The sequence below is a fragment of the Myodes glareolus genome, chromosome 4 (genome assembly GCF_982192425.1).
Source record: "Myodes glareolus chromosome 4, mMyoGla1.1, whole genome shotgun sequence".
Classification (NCBI taxonomy): domain Eukaryota; kingdom Metazoa; phylum Chordata; class Mammalia; order Rodentia; family Cricetidae; genus Myodes; species Myodes glareolus.
The window spans coordinates 84,958,506-84,974,756 of record NC_142029.1 but is presented as its reverse complement, the minus strand read 5'-3'; the positions used below and the strand labels follow the sequence as shown (position 1 = coordinate 84,974,756).

The window sequence follows — 16,251 nt, the reverse complement described above, 5'->3', positions numbered from 1 at the left end:
TCCTGCAGTCTCTTCAAGCCCCTGCGACTTCCCAACCCTAAGGAAATGAAGTCCAGCCCGCTCCAAGTCCTTCCTCAAGGCTTTGGCATGTCCCCCATAGACCCTACCCTTTCATGTCACTTGCATCTCCCCTGTTGCTGTAAAAAGACCCCTCCTTAGCCAGAGGACTTTGTGAGGTCCAAGAGCAGCTGCTCACCCCAACAGCAACCTCTTTATTTTAAGCAAATTATTTATTTTATGTCACGGCCTGCAGTTTTCCCTGCCTCCTCTGTTCCTATTCCCCAATTCACCCCACTCTGTTTCTGTTTAGGAAAGGGTAGGTCTCCCATGGATATCAACAAAACGCGGCATATCAAGTTGCAGTAAGACTAAGCCCTTCCCCACGTATTAAGCCTGGGCAAGGAGACCCAGTGTGAGGAGTAGCTGACCTACTCTTTACAATAGAGGTTTCTCTCAGACCTCTGGTCCCAGGAAATAATCCCCAGAACAATAACTCACAGCAACCCAAGAGTTCAACACTAGGGGATTGGATAAGTAAATTATAGCATCTCTGCCAAATCCCAAAGCTGGAGAACTATGTTGTCATTCACCATGGTACTGTTTATACGAGGAAGGGGGTTGTGTCCACAGGTTCGTGCTAAAAAAGCTTAGGGTCACACCACAGTGGGAATATTCCTAACACAACTGAACTGCGGAATTTCAAATGGTTAAGAAGAGCTGGGTAGCGGTGGCGCACACTTTTAATCCCAACATTCGGAGGCAGAGGCAGGCAGATCTCTGAGTTTGAGACCAGCCTGGACCACAGAGTGAGTTCCAGGACAGCCAGGGCTACACAGAGCTGGGGGAAGGAAAGTTAAGATGACAAATATATGGCGTCAGTTCAATTTTTCCTGCCCTGCCAATCAAATCCCTGCAGGGAAATGCAGCCTTTCGGTATCATGGCTACCACCCATGAGCCAGCTGCTGGCAGTTTGTTGACAACCCTCAGGCCCAGGTTTTGCTTCCAGCTTCACAATATGTAGTACAGCTTGGCCCCACCATTCCCTGCAGTTCCTGAGTAGTGTTCAGCCACCTCCGGCTCCTACATGCTCAGATTAGCAATAGTGATCCCAGCTTTTGCTTCATGTCTTCTCATTTTTGTAGTTTGGAGATGGGTCTCACTATGTAGTCCAGGCTGCGCTCAGACTCCCTATGTAGTCCATAGTAGTCAAACTCACAATCCTCCTGCCTCAGCCTCCCTAGTATATCATCGTTATGAGCATGCCAGACTCCGAGATGAGAGGATTGCGATATGTTTGATTCATATTTGGCTAACTATATGGCTCAGGAGATTGGGAAATAATATTTTTCGGTTCCCTTTTATTGTGAATATCAGAACAATTTCCTGTTAAGTAACACAACGTTCTGAATTTTGTCTCAGTGGTTTCATACAAATACCCAAGGAAAAATTCTTCAACTGACTACAACCGAGAGGCAAATATCCAATTGATGTACTTTATTATATGTGTATTTTACCACAATTTAAAATAAAAATTTAAATGTTGGAAACATAAAAAGAGAGACTACAAAATTATGTCCATAGTATGCTGTGCCCATGCTCACTATATAATATTCCGCTATAAATGTCTCATCATTTATAGTATATGGTGAACTATATAGTGAAATGGTGCTGGCTGTATGGTGTGGCGTAAGGTGTTCTTCCCTAATTTTTTTCTAAATTCCCAATTTTCTTTTTAGCTTTTATATGAACTGATTTTACGTTTTGTTTTTGTTTTAAGAAGACATTCATAGCTTTAACAGCCTAGGGCAGACTATCAACAGTATGGCAAATGGCAAACTATCTTGGCACCATGGTCGACAGGTCCTAGAGAGGACAACTGACTTTGGGACATGCTGATGTGGGGCCCCTTGGTTTTCTTCTCTCAGCCTAAATGGGGAAACTCAGAGTCTCAGGACTGGGAAGGGGAAGAGGCACCAGCAGCTCACACAAAGGGAAGGGACAGGCCAAGCCTTGAAGGGTGAGATATGACCACTGAGGGAAAAGCTCAGCTGCGTCCCTTAGCTCCCAGACAGGAGGTGAGGGCCCATGACAGCATATGGGCCTCAACCTTTTGCAGAACTTATTTTTCAGTTATGCCCAAAGAGATCAGATGGACCTCATGAAAATCTGGCTCAGAAATAGATTTTCCCTCTTAAAACAACACCCAAGAATTCCTTTGCAAGGTCATTGGCTGTATAGGTCCAATGAGCAGAGAGGCTGTGGTGGGAAGGCATTGCTTGGACGCTGCTGTTTGAGGACACACCCTGCCCAGCCTAATCTTTTGGGGCCCTCGAGCTCCCCAACTGAGCTGTGGCAGCCTTTAAGGCAAGATCACCTTATTCAGCTAGATGTGGAAATAGAACTCAAGGGTCTATCTTAGATCATTTAGCACAGAATTCTACTCAAAAACTATCTGTAGAGTTGATAAGAGGATACAGTGGGTCAGAGTGACCGCTGTTGGGCCTGGTGACCCGAATTTGATCCCCACAACCTCCATGGTGGAAGGAAGAGAAAGGACTCCCGCAAGATGTCCTTTGACCTACATTGGCATGCCACGGTGGGTGAGCCCTCCTATAATTTAAAACGTAATTTTGAAACACACACACACGTGTAGAACATAGAAAATGAAACCAAGGAAAAAATGAGTTCAGGAAGGCAATTAGACTGTGGAACATACATGATAATTGGTGTCTGGGGCTATGATGGCCTGGGCTCTCTTATAACGTGTGACCCAGTGCTGTCCAGGGTCTAAGACATAAAGCCTTCGCAGTGGGGGGAAGCCCGGTGTTCTCAGTCTTAATTTGATCTCACCTGCGAGGTCCTGAGAAGGAACTTTCTCTTCCTTCTCATTGTAGCCAGCCTCTCAAACTCATCCCCAAGCAGCCAGCCTTGGAGTGCGGGCCATCGGTGCTGTGGGGCTCTATGGACGGACTGCGGAGCGTGGCTAGCGAGGGACGGAACAACCAGCTGCTCCCAGGCTAAGTGTCCCACCACTAAGTCACTGCATCTGCCTTTTCTGGGAGGAGGACTTGAGACAGGACCTTGCTGTGTAGCTCAGGCTAGCCTACAGCTTCCTTTGTAGCCCAAGGCTGTCCTTAAACTTGCTATCCTCCTGCCTCCACTCCAATACAGTAGGACAGGTGTGTGCCATCATGCTCAGCCTCTCATCTCTGTTTTCTGTAGTTTTTCTGCCTCCATTACTACCAGGTAAGAATGCCTCTACCAGGTCCACCAATGTCTATCACAGCAATGAGTTAGGTTCCAGACAGACTTCTTCTATCTGCAGGACACCATGGACACCCTTGTTAAAATTTCCTTCCATAGATGAACGTAGACAACGTCTACCCCCTCCTCCCATGGTACTGATGACATCCGCAGTGGGGAACCAATGAGTTTACTTACTGAGCAATGGGTGAGAGGTTATGGGCAGGAGCAGCCCGTAGAAGGTCTGCGGCCAGCAGAGATGACAGCTTCCCCGTAGCTTCACAGACAGAACCTCTCCCCTAGTCCTTCCCTGTGTATATGCTCTGGTCCTTTCCCCAGAACCAGAGGTAAGGCCATGTGCAATTAAGGCAAAGTTGCAGACAACTGGGTGGGAGGGGCAGCTGGATATTCAGGTGAGGGTGTCATGACTCTCCAGGCCCTTCCTTCCAAGAGAGACCCAATAACAACAAGGCAGCAGATATGGTCAGCCCCAGCTGAACTCGTAGGGAGTATGGTGGTTCGGCTGGGAGGATAGTCCTCCCCACCACTTGCTCAAATCGTGGGTCAAGAAACTTTGTGGGCCTCGTTAAAATCTCCAGGGTGGGGTGGAGCGGGGTGGGGCGGGGTGGGGCGGGGCGGGACAGGGAGCTGACCCCTTTACCAGATGCAACAGTCAGGAAAGTGGGCCCTGCACCTCATCTGGGCAGCCCAGCAGAGCTGACCCTGTTGGCGAAGGCACTGGTGAGCCAACTCTGAGAACATGAGCAGGAGACCTAACCCCACCCCTCATCTGTTATATGGTGGCATGGACGGGAGAGAGATGCCCCCCCATCAATGCCTGAGGCAGGTGGGAGAGCTGGTCCTGCCCCTCATCAGCGGCAGCACTTGGGAGAGCAGCCTCTATACCTAGTCTGAGCAACACAGTAGAGCTGGCCCTGAAGGTGTAGATGTGGGAGAATCGACTCTGAGGATGTGAAAGTGGAAGAAATGGCCCCACCCCTTGCTCATCACTGCTAGGGGTGAACTAGCCAGGGCAGTGCTGGAGAGCTCACCCTGGTGATGGGCTGACCGACTCTGTAACTACCCAGAAACAGGGTTATGTGTAGGCCAGTCCAAACATCCACTGCATCTGTGATCCCTGGAGAATGGGGGGGGGGGGGGCGGAGGGGCAAGGGGGGAAGGTAGTCCTGCGAACCCAGGGCTCCAAAGTCTCCACGACACAGGGCAGCAACTAGATATACAGGAAAAGTCCCAGTGAGGGCTAGTATCAATGGTGTAGCAGAGACCAGGGGCCTCCAACCAGACCCATGATTCTTTGGGATGAACACCTGCGTGTAAAAAATGCATGGATAAAGAGGTTTACTGCATGGCTCGCTGTGTCACTCTGCAGCTTCCATGATGAGGTTCTTTCTTTCTTCCTTGGCCCCCTTCCTTCTCTTACATTCTAATTTGTTTTATGGGGCTTGGAAGAGATGGGTAAGATCAGGAGACTTGATGTGGAGAGGTAATGTCAAAGACACAAAGGATAAACAGAAAGAAAGTTAAACCAGTACTGCTGGTTCCCACCTGTCTTCAGGAGAGACAGAGTTGCCAGGTAAATGCTGTCTTCTGAGACGGTATATGTTGCATCCAGCTCAGAAGCTTCCTTTCACAATTTAAAAACTAGATGTTGCGGCTGGAGAGATGGCTCAACAGCTAAGAGCACTAGCTGCTCTTCCGGAGGGCCTGGGTTTAATCCCTACTCCCTTCAGGTGGCTCACAACCATCTTTAACTACAGTTCAGAGAATCTGACACCCTCTTCTGGCCTCCACAGGCATTGTGTGCACATGGTACACAGATACAATACCCATACACATAAAATAAAAATGAAATTTCGTTAAGAAAAGGTTAGATGTCATTTTCTTCCCTTGCTTTCTCCCTCGCCACACCCACTGCCTTGGTCTCTCTCTCTCTCTCTCTCTCTCTCTCTCTCTCTCTCTCTCTCTTTCTCTCTCTCTCTCCACGTTCTTACTACGCAGACCAGGCTTGCCTTGGACTTCCTTTGACCCTTCTGTCTCTGCTCCCTGAGCTGAGAGGGCAACCCCGTGTCACCGCTCTAGGCCTAAGGCTGTTTTCCACGGGTGTGCTGCTGGGCTGCAGAGGAGAAGCCAAGGGCAGTGTGAAAGCCTTCCACCGTCCCTGCTCTGCCTTCTCTGGGATGCTTCTCCTAACCCAGGCCCAGGAAGTCAGCTGTGGAAATGAGAAGGCACCTGAAGTCCCTGAGGTTTGCAGTAGCCCAGAGGTGTGGCAAGTACAGGGCCTGGGTGTGACACCACGCAGGAAGCGGCCCTGGGTGAGTTGGGTGCTGCTGCTGCCACTGAGCCACACCCTGATGTCACATATACTGTCCTTCTGCCTGGACCCTGCCCCTGGGGCTACTGCTCCCCTCCCCTTTGATCTAGGAAGGAGAGTCCAAGAGTGTGGGGTTGGGATAGAGAGAGTAGGGTTCAATGGTTAGGGTCCCTGGCCTTCCCTGGCTGCAGAGCTCCAAATCAGAGCAGTTGGATTCTGGCTGTCAGCTTGAGCAGTGAACACCCTGGTGAAGGAGATGGGCAAGGCAGCTGCCTTCATCTGCAGCTCAGGACTGGCCTTACACTCCATTTGTAAAGATAGGAAAACTGAAGGCCAGGCAGGCACGAGGTACCCTCTCCTCTTTGCAGGCAGTTTCGAGGGAGGAAGGCCACTCAACTCACACTCTAGCATGGGCCTCACGCAAAAGCTGGCCAGAAAGGAAGGAAGGGGTGGCTTTTTTAACTTTCGTCCTCCTGGCTGCAGCCCCAGGAAAGGGCCCAGGCTGAGGCTCGGGTGGAAACACATGAGTGGGAAAAGCAGAGAGTCCCCTGTGGGGTCGGTGGTGTCACCCTCAGGAGAAACCCATCCCCAGTTTTAACCAAAAGGTCTCAACTTGTCTCTAAGAGTCACAGAAGACAGTTGGGGTGGGGTGGAAATGGGGGAGCAGAGGAAGAACTGAAGGTGGAAAAGCAAGAGGGACGGGTGAGCTGTGGCCTGGGCCAAGCCCTTTGACTGCCGTCACTGGCCAGGTCCACTTATTTCATGGGTGAAAAGATTTGATTTACACCTGTGCTGAATCTGAAAAGACAAGCAGGGAGCCGCCTAGCTCAATGACCTGCTCCAGTGACCTGAGGTGTATAGGGGCTCAGAGGTGAGAGACAGAGAAAGGACAGGGACAGTGCACCAGGGCTTTATCCACTGGGTCGCCTCCAGCTGCCCCATGCTTATTTGTATGTGCGTCCATTATAGAGACATAGGAACTGAGGCCCAGGGAGAAAAAGTAATCTCATACAAAGCCGAGGACCAAACTGAACAAAAGGTGACTCGGTGCTAGGGTTGCTGACTCCCTCGTGGTCCCCCTCCTCTATCCCTGTGTCCTCCTCAACCCCCCCATTAGGCTGTCCTGGTAAGCTCTGCTATTGGGGCTGCATGTCCCAGAGGAGAGTCATTCAGCGAGCACAGAGAACCTGCCTCTGCCAGCTGTGGGGGTGATTTCTGTAGAGAAATCATTATCTCAGTCAGAGCTGCTCTTTTGCCTTTCTAGTCAGTAGACACTGTGGCTCAGACCACCTCTATGATAATTAAGGCCAAAGTCAGGGCACACTTTTTATGAGAAAATTCCCTTCACGGGACTGCATCCCTGTGTCGCCCTCCTAGGTCATTTATGCCTGACTGGACCTGTTCCACAAACTCGCCGTCCCCAGCGACTCCACTCACCCAGAAGGCATCTCGGAACTGCAGCTGGGCCATCATCCTCGGGCGTCTGTTGTGTCAAATGCTAGCACTCCTGCCTCAAGCAGGTCTGAACATGGGCCAGGAGTCAGGAGCTCCTCCTGGTCCGGTCCACGGCTGGCCCAGGCCCTCCTCCCTCCCGTTTCCAGCCGGCGCCGTCTGCAAGCTCAGAAGGCAGCCACAAGCCAGAGACAACTGCCGGAGGGAGGGAAAAAGGCTCAACCTGTTTTGTTTGGGGCTAGAATCAGCAGCGAAATGAGGAAGGAGCCTTGCCCGGCGATGAGAGGGTGGGCCACGATGTCCAGCCCGGGCCCTAGCCAGCTCGGGTGATGGAGCACTCAGGCTGAGGCCCAGGGCAGGCAGCCCAGGTGGCAGGCAGAGAGTGGGAGAGAGAGAGGCAGGATGTGCACAGGCCAGGAAGGCAGGCAGCCTGAGGCCAGCACGGGAAGATTTGTGCAAGCTCTCCGGGGCAGGCGCAGGGCTCTAACCCACAGGAAGTAGCGCTGCGGCTTTCTCCTGTGCAGCCCCGCCTGCCACCTGCCACCCTGATGCCTGGCCCAGTTTAACCTTAGAATCATTACGTTAGGAGTCCTGGGGGCTGTTGCCCACCTGCCCAAGCCACAAGAGCAGAGGTTCTTGGGGTCTCACCCAGGTCTAGGACACCCCCCAATTCATTCCAATCTTAGTTGTTCATGCATTAGACTAGGCACCACCTTTAAGTTGGGGCAGATTCAGCTGTAGTCCAGGGGCTGTGTGAGCACGGAGGTGGAGTGAGCAGGTGAGAAGCTAAGAGGAACTCACTCTGAGGTGGCAGGGGTCCCTGTACCTGTGAAATGTACACGAATTCCATCTTCAGTCCCTGACTGTGAGAGACAGAGAGACAGGACTCTGGAGCCCCAGGCTCTGGCTCAGTTTTTGGTTAATTTGGGCCTTTTTCCCTGCAGTAGCTGAAGGACCTTGACTGACCTTCAAACTCAGAACCTCAGCCTCCTCTCCCTGTCACTCCAGCCTGTGGGAGAGGATTTCGTCTCAGAAATACTTCCGGAATTTCTCTTTGTAGGGGAGGTCCCAGGGAAAACAGTCCCGAGACAGGGTTTGCCCACTCAGCAGAAGAGGATTCTGGGAGTCCTGAGGCTAGGGTGGGCTGATGAAAGGTTGAGTCAGGGGCTGCCCACAAATCACCACCTTCACTGAGGCCTACCTTAGGACGGCGGGGCTGATCAGACAGCTCCACCCCCAAGTGCAGGTTACACATGGCAGGGCTTAGACAGAGGCACACCCGGGCTTGCTTCAACAACCTTCTGAGAAGAAGCACAGTGGGCCGGATGTTGGACGCCTTTAGCTCTGGACCCCTGGGACTGGACCTAATACTAAAAAGATTCATTTTTTATTATTTATTATCCTATACATGGATAGGTGTGTGTCCCATGTGTGCACAGATGCCTGCAGAGGCCAGAAGAGGGTGTCAGAGCTCTCTAGAACCGGGGTTACAGGCAGTTGCGAGCTGCCCAATGTAGGTGCTGGGAACTGAACTCTGATCCCGAAGAACAGATAGACAGCCAGGTGCACACAGCAGTGAACAAGGAGATGCTGAGTCCTGGGAGTGCAGATGGCAGGTGCCAGCACAGCCTGGTACCTGATCCACCTTTCTGGACTGTCTCCCTTGGGCCTCATTCCCAAGGCAAATCCTCCCATTCTTCAGACCTTCCCTGGATAAGATCTTTCTTCACCATTTTTTTTGTTTTATTTTGTTTTATTTTTGCTTTTTGAGACAGGGTTTCTTTGTAGCTTTGGAGCCTGTCCTGAAACTAGCTCTTGTAGGCCAGGCCGGCCTCGAACTCAGCGAGATCTGCCTGCCTCAGCCTCCCGAGTGCTGGGATTAAAGGCATGCGCCACCACCGCCTGGCTCAACATTTGTCTTTTACAGCTCCAGAACAGCAGCCAGTTTTGCTCTGGAGCCCTTACTAGGAACAGGTGCAGCATCAAGTCTCTCAGTCCTTATGCATTCCACACTCATCCTGAAGATGGAGAAATTCAACGATTACCTTAACTCCCTCAAGTTCGAAGGGCCAAGAAACAGAGGGCTGCTATGGCCCCAGGCTTAAATGACACCAAGGCAAATGCCCTCAACCTCGGCAGTTATTTCTGCCAACATGCCAGTTCTGCCTCCAGGCCCCCACTCCCCAGCAGATAGGTGGAAAACCTGAGCCAAAAGATGCTGTTGGGCTTAGCACGTGGTTTTGTGTTCACAGTGTTATATGAGTCGGCTGGGAAGGCTTTTCACCATACAAACTATGAATGAGAGTACGTGACAGGGAGAGCATTATTGTCAGCAGAACGGAGGGTGTGGAAGCAGGGGCTTCTCAAGCTGTTGAGCATCGAGGCTCCGACTCGGCTTCTCTCAATTCCTGTTCTGCTGATGATCTTCCTCCCTGCATGTGGTGGCATCTCTAGTCTACCCCTCCAGATGTGGCATCTCCTCTAGTCTACCCCTCCAGATGCAGCCACATCAAATTAAGAAAAGTGAAGCCTATGCTGTCTTCTTCAAAGTCTTGCTCCTCAGCCCTCTGGGAGATCTCCTGGGTGTCCCATTGACTAAAGACACAGTCACACGGCCTTGTTGCTGTGAGAGCAGAACCTTTGGGGATGTTACAGATGCTGGAGAAAATCACGGTGACCATGAGACCTTCTCCTCAGCTTAGATCTGCAAAGGCTGCTGGACACCATCTCCTGTCAGGCCCTGCCAGGAGGGGAAGCAGACGTGGTTTCTCCACTAAGGGAATTACAGACTAAAAGACAAGTTCCAGAAAGATCTCTCATTATGGGTGGAATCGGAAGACAGTGTTGTGGAGAGGAAGTGGGTAATAAGGAGGGAAGGGGGTTTGTAAGAACAATAATGCCCAGATGGTGCCACCATGGAGGGTGAGCGGTGAGAGAACTGGTGGGGTGTAGAGGAGATGGATGGGGGCGGGGGAGAGAACAGGACAGAGGTCTGTAAGAAGCCATCAGAAAATGGAACTGTATGTTAACATGGTTCCCTCCCTTCACCAGCCATCGCCCACACCAAACCTGGTACTTAGGGAGGGACCTGGCCTTGAAAGTCACAGCTCTTTAAAGACTGTTCCTGCTGCTTCAAAGCAATTTGTCGTCCAGTCTAGGCAGCTGCGCCCCAGGTCGGCCCAGACTGTTAGAGCAGTTTGAACATGTATGTTTGAAAACTTCAAGAAGTCATAGGTCCAAGGACTAAAAATAAATTGCAGAATCAGTTGTTACAGCATTGATTGCCACAGCCAGCCACCTGGCAGGATTCAGCTCTCAAGGCCGCTTTGTCCTTCGAGTCACGTAAGCAACAAGAACAACACCACTGGTGGGCGTCTGGGGTGTCTCGATGCCTGTGGTGTTTTTAGTTACTATTTAAAGTTGCACTTCCTTCGGTATGAATATTTGTAGACCGCATACTGAAATCTATCACGTTCAGGGGTTTTCTGCCAGGTACCAGATTGGCCTGTGTTCTTCTGGGGACAGGGAAGTTGAGCCAGGCATCTCCATTTATCATGACCTGACTCCTCAGTCTATGGAGAATCGGCAATCCCCAAGGGTATTACAAATGGGCATGGATGCACCAGGTACATGGAATAGAAATATTTCTGCTGAATATGTCGTGTATTGTCAGTCTGGACCAGGGACCACTGCCATGCCCCACCCTGAGATGCTATTGGGCATATTCCTAACTCCGACTCTCTAGAAACCTGCAGCTGGATCCCTGATGTAGGCAGAAGGAATCTAGGCAGGGGTAGGGAGAGGGGGGCAGAGGACCAGCCCAAGGGAAGCGGTGGGAGGTTACCACACATGAAGCTAGCCCTGGAAGCATGCATCATTGTCACACCAGACTGCTCTTGAAAAATCATCCACAGACCAGCAAGCGGCTCAGCTGATAAAAATGTATGCCACCAAGCCTGAGGATGTAAGTTCAATCCCTAGGAGGACCCACATGATAGAAGAAGAGACCCCTCTGTCACAAACTGTCCTGATTATCACATGTGTTCTGTGTCATGTGTCCACATTCTCATACATTGTGTGCACACATGCATGTGTCCATACACACACACACACACACACACACACACAGTATTATACACGATTAATTAATTTATCTGAAAACATACATACAAAGATAATACGATATTATTTGGAATGTCAAGACAGCAGGGTCAGAGCACCAGGCCCTGGACAAGCTCATTTCTGAGTGTCAGGGCTCCATGCAGCTGTGTCTGTGCATTCATGAAGCTATCCCCGCGTGCTGCTGTCTTCTCTCTGCATAGCAGAGTGATGCCTTCAGAATCACATCTGGCCACCTCTGGTTGTTACTTCTCTAGGTTGAAGGATGTTGCTCTCGGGTCCATGGTTGTTGTCTTTACATAGCCTACAAACCCTGCACAACCTAACCTCAGCCTACCTTTCCAAACTTTCCCTGCACTATGCCTCTCTCCTGCCCTTTCTTTTAGTTTGTTATCTTGCTTCATCCTCCTCCATCCCAGGACCCTTTTCTAAGCCCTCTCCTTTGTTTGTTCTTCTTCCTCATCCTGACCTCTGCCCTGGCCCAGTTGACTATGTCTCTTCAGTTGTTACCCTTGTCGCCTCTTCAGGAAAGCCGAGAGCTGCACTGTATAGACACAACACGGGCAAGATGTGTGCCAGTGTGAAGGAGCTCAGAGGACTCCTCAGAAGCTGAAGGAGGGGCTGTTGTCATGGAGACGACCCTCACTGGTGAAGCTGATGCCAAGCTGGAGGAAGAGTCTGAAGCAAGAGCTTGGAGCCTTGAAGAGGGGAGGAGACCGGACCAAAGGAGACCCTGAAAACTCCTGAGTGACATCCAACAAGTAAGGAGGTCCCTGCCCTTAATTTCATTTGATAATGGCATCATTTTTATACCTTTCAGTGCTTATATGCTGCCTTGATAATGCATCCCCTAGAGGGAGGGGAGCCGCTGCCCTGTGGAGCATCCTTCAGATGCCAGGAGACTGTGGCCAGCCGGGCATTTCAGGCAGATTCTTCAGTCTGTAGATGGATATGCTGCCTATGGCTGATCAGGGACATTCCAGTACCTGACCAAGGTGACCCACTGTTCCTGGGGGAGACGCCTGTGGTTATTCTTCTAGGTGGCCCAAGGCCTATAATCTATGTTCTGGGTACCCTCTGCCCTGCCCCAGAATGAAAGGAGACATACTGCAGTCTACCCAGGGAAAAGAATGGAGCCCCCTGTCTGGGGACCTGAGCAATAGAAATGATGCTGAGTGTCAGACAGCAGAGTACTTAGGGACAGAGAGAGCCTGTTGAGGAGTAAGTCAGAAACCCAAGATGGAGAGCAGGGACATGATGAAGGAGACCAGGTGAGCCAGACGTTCCGTCGCAACAGACGGCCCACCGAGCTCTCACTCCATCAGGCCTAGAGCTAAGCACATCACATGCTCTGTGAGGCCTCGTCATCCCACTCCACAGAGGACACAGAGGCTTAGAGAGGTCTGTCAGCTTGTTGAGTCTCTTTGTCAGATGTGGTCTTTCATCCCCGTTGGGAGCTGGTGTCCAGGAGCCAGGACCTAGGTAGGGGCAAAATGAGGAGTAAGCGAGTCCCCAACTGAGAAACAAGTGAGGGAAGAGGCCCACAGTCATGGTGAGAGGCTGGGGTCTTAGATGGAGACTCTGCCCCAGGGTCCTCAGTGGGCTGACGGTGTGGCCCTTGGTCCTCAGTCTGTGATATCAATACTGGATTTAGTTTGCTTTGGGGACACCATTTGTAAAAAATAAGGCTTCTTTCCCCTTGCCCAGCTTTTCTGAGCCTTCAGATCCACTCACTGGTGGCATCGTCTGCCATTAGGGTTCTTGAAAGCCACCAGAGATGTGCAAAGTGGCCCGCTGGCAGTTGGCAAGGGAATGGAACAGAGAGAGCCCTAGAAGGTGGACAGAGACAGGAGGGAAGAGTGTGAATTCCAGGACTCACTGGCCCCCAGCAGGGACCACCTGGAGTCTCAGAAGGTGGACCGTCAAGAGACCACAGCCCAGCTTAGACCCACTAATGTGAGGTGTCAGACATTCGGCGTCGGATCAGAACTCCAGCCCTTTCCTTACTGATTCGTTTCACAGAGGGGAGTACTGAGGTCCAGTGTTGGGACATATCCGCTGACCTGATCTGATTGACAGAGAAGGAAAGGACAGCTGGCTGCCACCACCACTCTTTCTAGTCTGTCCCATTTTATTTTCTCCATTTTTGGCACCTGCTTCTTGGGAGAATGCCTATGCATTGTTCAGCTCTTCAGTCGGTTAGATTTTGATTGGTTAGAAAATAGCGTACAACAAAGCTGGATTTAGCCCCGTTGTTGTCTAAATGTCAGTGAAACCCAAGATTCAGAAGCAGGAGATCTTGATTTCAGTCTTGACTGCGTCCTAAGATCAATAAGCTGAGACTCAAATAGGGGCAGGCAAAGGAAAGCGCATGTGCCCAGGACAGAGTGGGCAGACCCAGGTATGCCCGTCGGGCTAGAGCTTGGGAGGGGGACCAGCCCTAGACTAAACCAAAGAAGTCCTGCTTCACCTGACTGAGACTCAGCTTTCTCATGCGGAAAATGGGATGATTCAATCATGTGTTTGACAGGGTTTCACCAAAACTCAGACAAGAGGTGTATAACGTGCCCATACCGGTGTTTGATATCACGAATCCAGGTTCCTTCACCGTAGGCCAGCAGCCCATGGTCATGCCTGTGCCTTAGACATGGCACTGTTAATAATGTCAGTCCCATCCATGCAGGCTCTGGAAAAGCTTCACTCCTAGGATTCCAGACAGCGACCCCTGAAAGCAGGTGTAAACCAGAGTCGAAATAGCTTCATTCAGGTCCATAAAAGCCCACCTTTCCAGAATGCTGCTGTATGACCCTCCAGCCCTTCCCAAAGTCCAGACTTCTGAGCCCCTTTTCAGGGCTCTTATAAAAGCTTTATTGTTTTAGGTTCTCTTTGCAAATTTTTGCTTTGGAATTATTTTATTTTAAAATTTTGTTTTGTTTTTTTTTTACATGTGTGTGTATGCCTAATTGTGTGTGCACCATGTGCACAATGGCCAGAAGAGGGTTTTGGATCCACTGGAATTTTAATTTTCATTGCATAAAAATATAATTTTAAATCTAGAGAAAAGAATACAAAAAGTTCTTTTCTCTCTACCTAAAATTATTAGGTGTTTTATTTTCTCCTATTGTTTTATCACTATCTCTTTGCTTTTATCTACTCATGTTAGCCTTTATCTATACGTATTGGTTATACTGGTTGGTGAGTTAGATACAGGGGACTATTCACTCTTCAGTTTTCCATTTCTTCATTTCATAAAGAGAAGAGCATTTTCTTATACAACCACATTCCAAATCAGGTAATTTACTGTCGAGCTGGGATCGTAGCTCAGTGTTAGAGTATTTGTAAGGAGCCCAGTACTCAAAAAGCTGAGAAAAAGAAAGAAATAAAAATGAGGGTGGAGGGAGGAAAAGAGAAGCTTAGCATCGGCCTTTCAGTGCGTCTGGCCTGCAGTCAGATTCGCTCCCACCAGCATTCTAGCTTGACAATACTATTTTTATTCTGGTCTCCTTCAGTATGTGATAGCCCCTCCCCCATGCTTCTTTGACATTTGACAGTGATGCCTTGGAAGATTGCAGGTCGGTTATTTTGCAGACGTACGTCTAGTCTTTTCCTTGTGATTAGCTTCTGCTGGTGGGCGGGGGAGACACCCACATCCAGGAAGCCACCCTTCTCTGTGCATCAGAGCGGGAGACACACGGTGTCAGCTCATCTCCACTTGGGGAGGCCGGGTGTTAGCTTTGATCGACTGATGGAGGTGATGTCTATCAGTTCCTCTACCACAAAGGTTTACTCTATCCTTTGTGGTCAAAGAGTGTCTTGGAGAAAGAGTCTTTGACGCTACTATGCAGATCTTAATCCCCTTGACAGTTTCTTCTGCACAAGATGGTGATTTTTCTAGTTCCATTCTTCCGTCTGCATTTGTGGTAGGGCAATGAAGACCATTCCTCTCACTCTGTTTATTCATTTGCCTATATTAATATAGAATCAAGAATTTATATTTCCTTCAGTGGGTTTCCGTGTGTGTGTGTGTGTGTGTGTGTGTGTGTGTGTGTGCGCGCGCGCGCGCGTGTATGTGTTTGTGTTCTCTGGGGGTGTGAAGGTACGTATGTGTGCATGTGTATGGAGGTCAGAGTCAACACGGGGTATCTTCCTTAATAACTTTCCTGGACTAGCTGGTCAGTAAGTCCAGGAATCTGCCTGTCTCTGTACTCCCTGCTGCCCCATAAAGGGCTACAGACATGTCCTTCTGAGCCCAGCTCTTGTGTGAGAGCTGAGAATCTTAACTCATGTTCCCACGCTTGCATGACAGGTGCTTTGCCAACTGAGGCATCTCCCCACTCCCCACTCAGTGAGTGCTAAGGCTAGCACTGTTGCTATGGACTCCCCGCTCAGTGAGTGCTAAGGCTAGCACTGTTGCTATGGACTCCCCGCTCAGTGAGTGCTAAGGCTAGCACTGTTGCTATGGACTCCCCGCTCAGTGAGTGCTAAGGCTAGCACTGTTGCTATGGACTCCCCGCTCAGTGAGTGCTAAGGCTAGCACTGTTGCTATGGACTCCCCGCTCAGTGAGTGCTAAGGCTAGCACTGTTGCTATGGACTCCCCGCTCAGTGAGGGCTAAGGCTAGCACTCTTTCTAGGATGCACATTTTTTCCAGATTTGCCCTTTAGATGGCTGCTACTTCTTTCTGCTTTGATGGCTCCATTGTTTATTTTCTGGCCCAAGATTGTTCTGAGCTACCTTGCAAACTGACTATGCTCCTTCCCCCAATTCTGAAATCACCTTTCTCTGAGGCTCGAGCTTTGTTTCCTTTTAGGGTAAGTCCAGAGCTTCTGCTCTTAGGTCACCACCTGTTGCCTTTTGTCCCAGAAACTGTCCGGAGCAGACTTTGAGGAGAGAGTCACGGTTTGTGTGAAGACAGCTGAGAATCTCTAGGCTACCTTTGCACTAAGCCCCTGTGAGGCCCATGGTTTGCAGAACCCAGCAAGGCGTGGTTCCTTTTGCCATTTCATTATTAATAATAATACAGCCACATATATTTGCTGTCATGGAGAAAGGACAGATCAAGCGCGTGTCATGGCAGGCTGGGCTCAGACTTCAAAGGAAGGATG

At 50.2% G+C, this 16,251-nt stretch overlaps 1 protein-coding gene across 2 annotated transcripts in view; it reads right to left on the bottom strand.

Annotated features, from left to right (window-relative positions):
* Pstpip1 (proline-serine-threonine phosphatase interacting protein 1) overlaps positions 1-7,488 on the bottom strand; it is a 41,466-nt gene extending 33,978 nt beyond the window's left edge. The window contains exon 1 of one of the 2 annotated variants that reach the window (XM_048416906.3): positions 7,014-7,488. In XM_048416906.3, coding sequence (XP_048272863.2) covers positions 7,014-7,049 — 36 coding nt within the window. In that variant the 5' untranslated portion in view covers positions 7,050-7,488. The remainder of the gene's footprint in view (positions 1-7,013) is intronic. The other variant, XM_048416905.3, reaches the window with a different exon arrangement.
* Between the last annotated feature and the right edge of the window lie 8,763 nt (positions 7,489-16,251).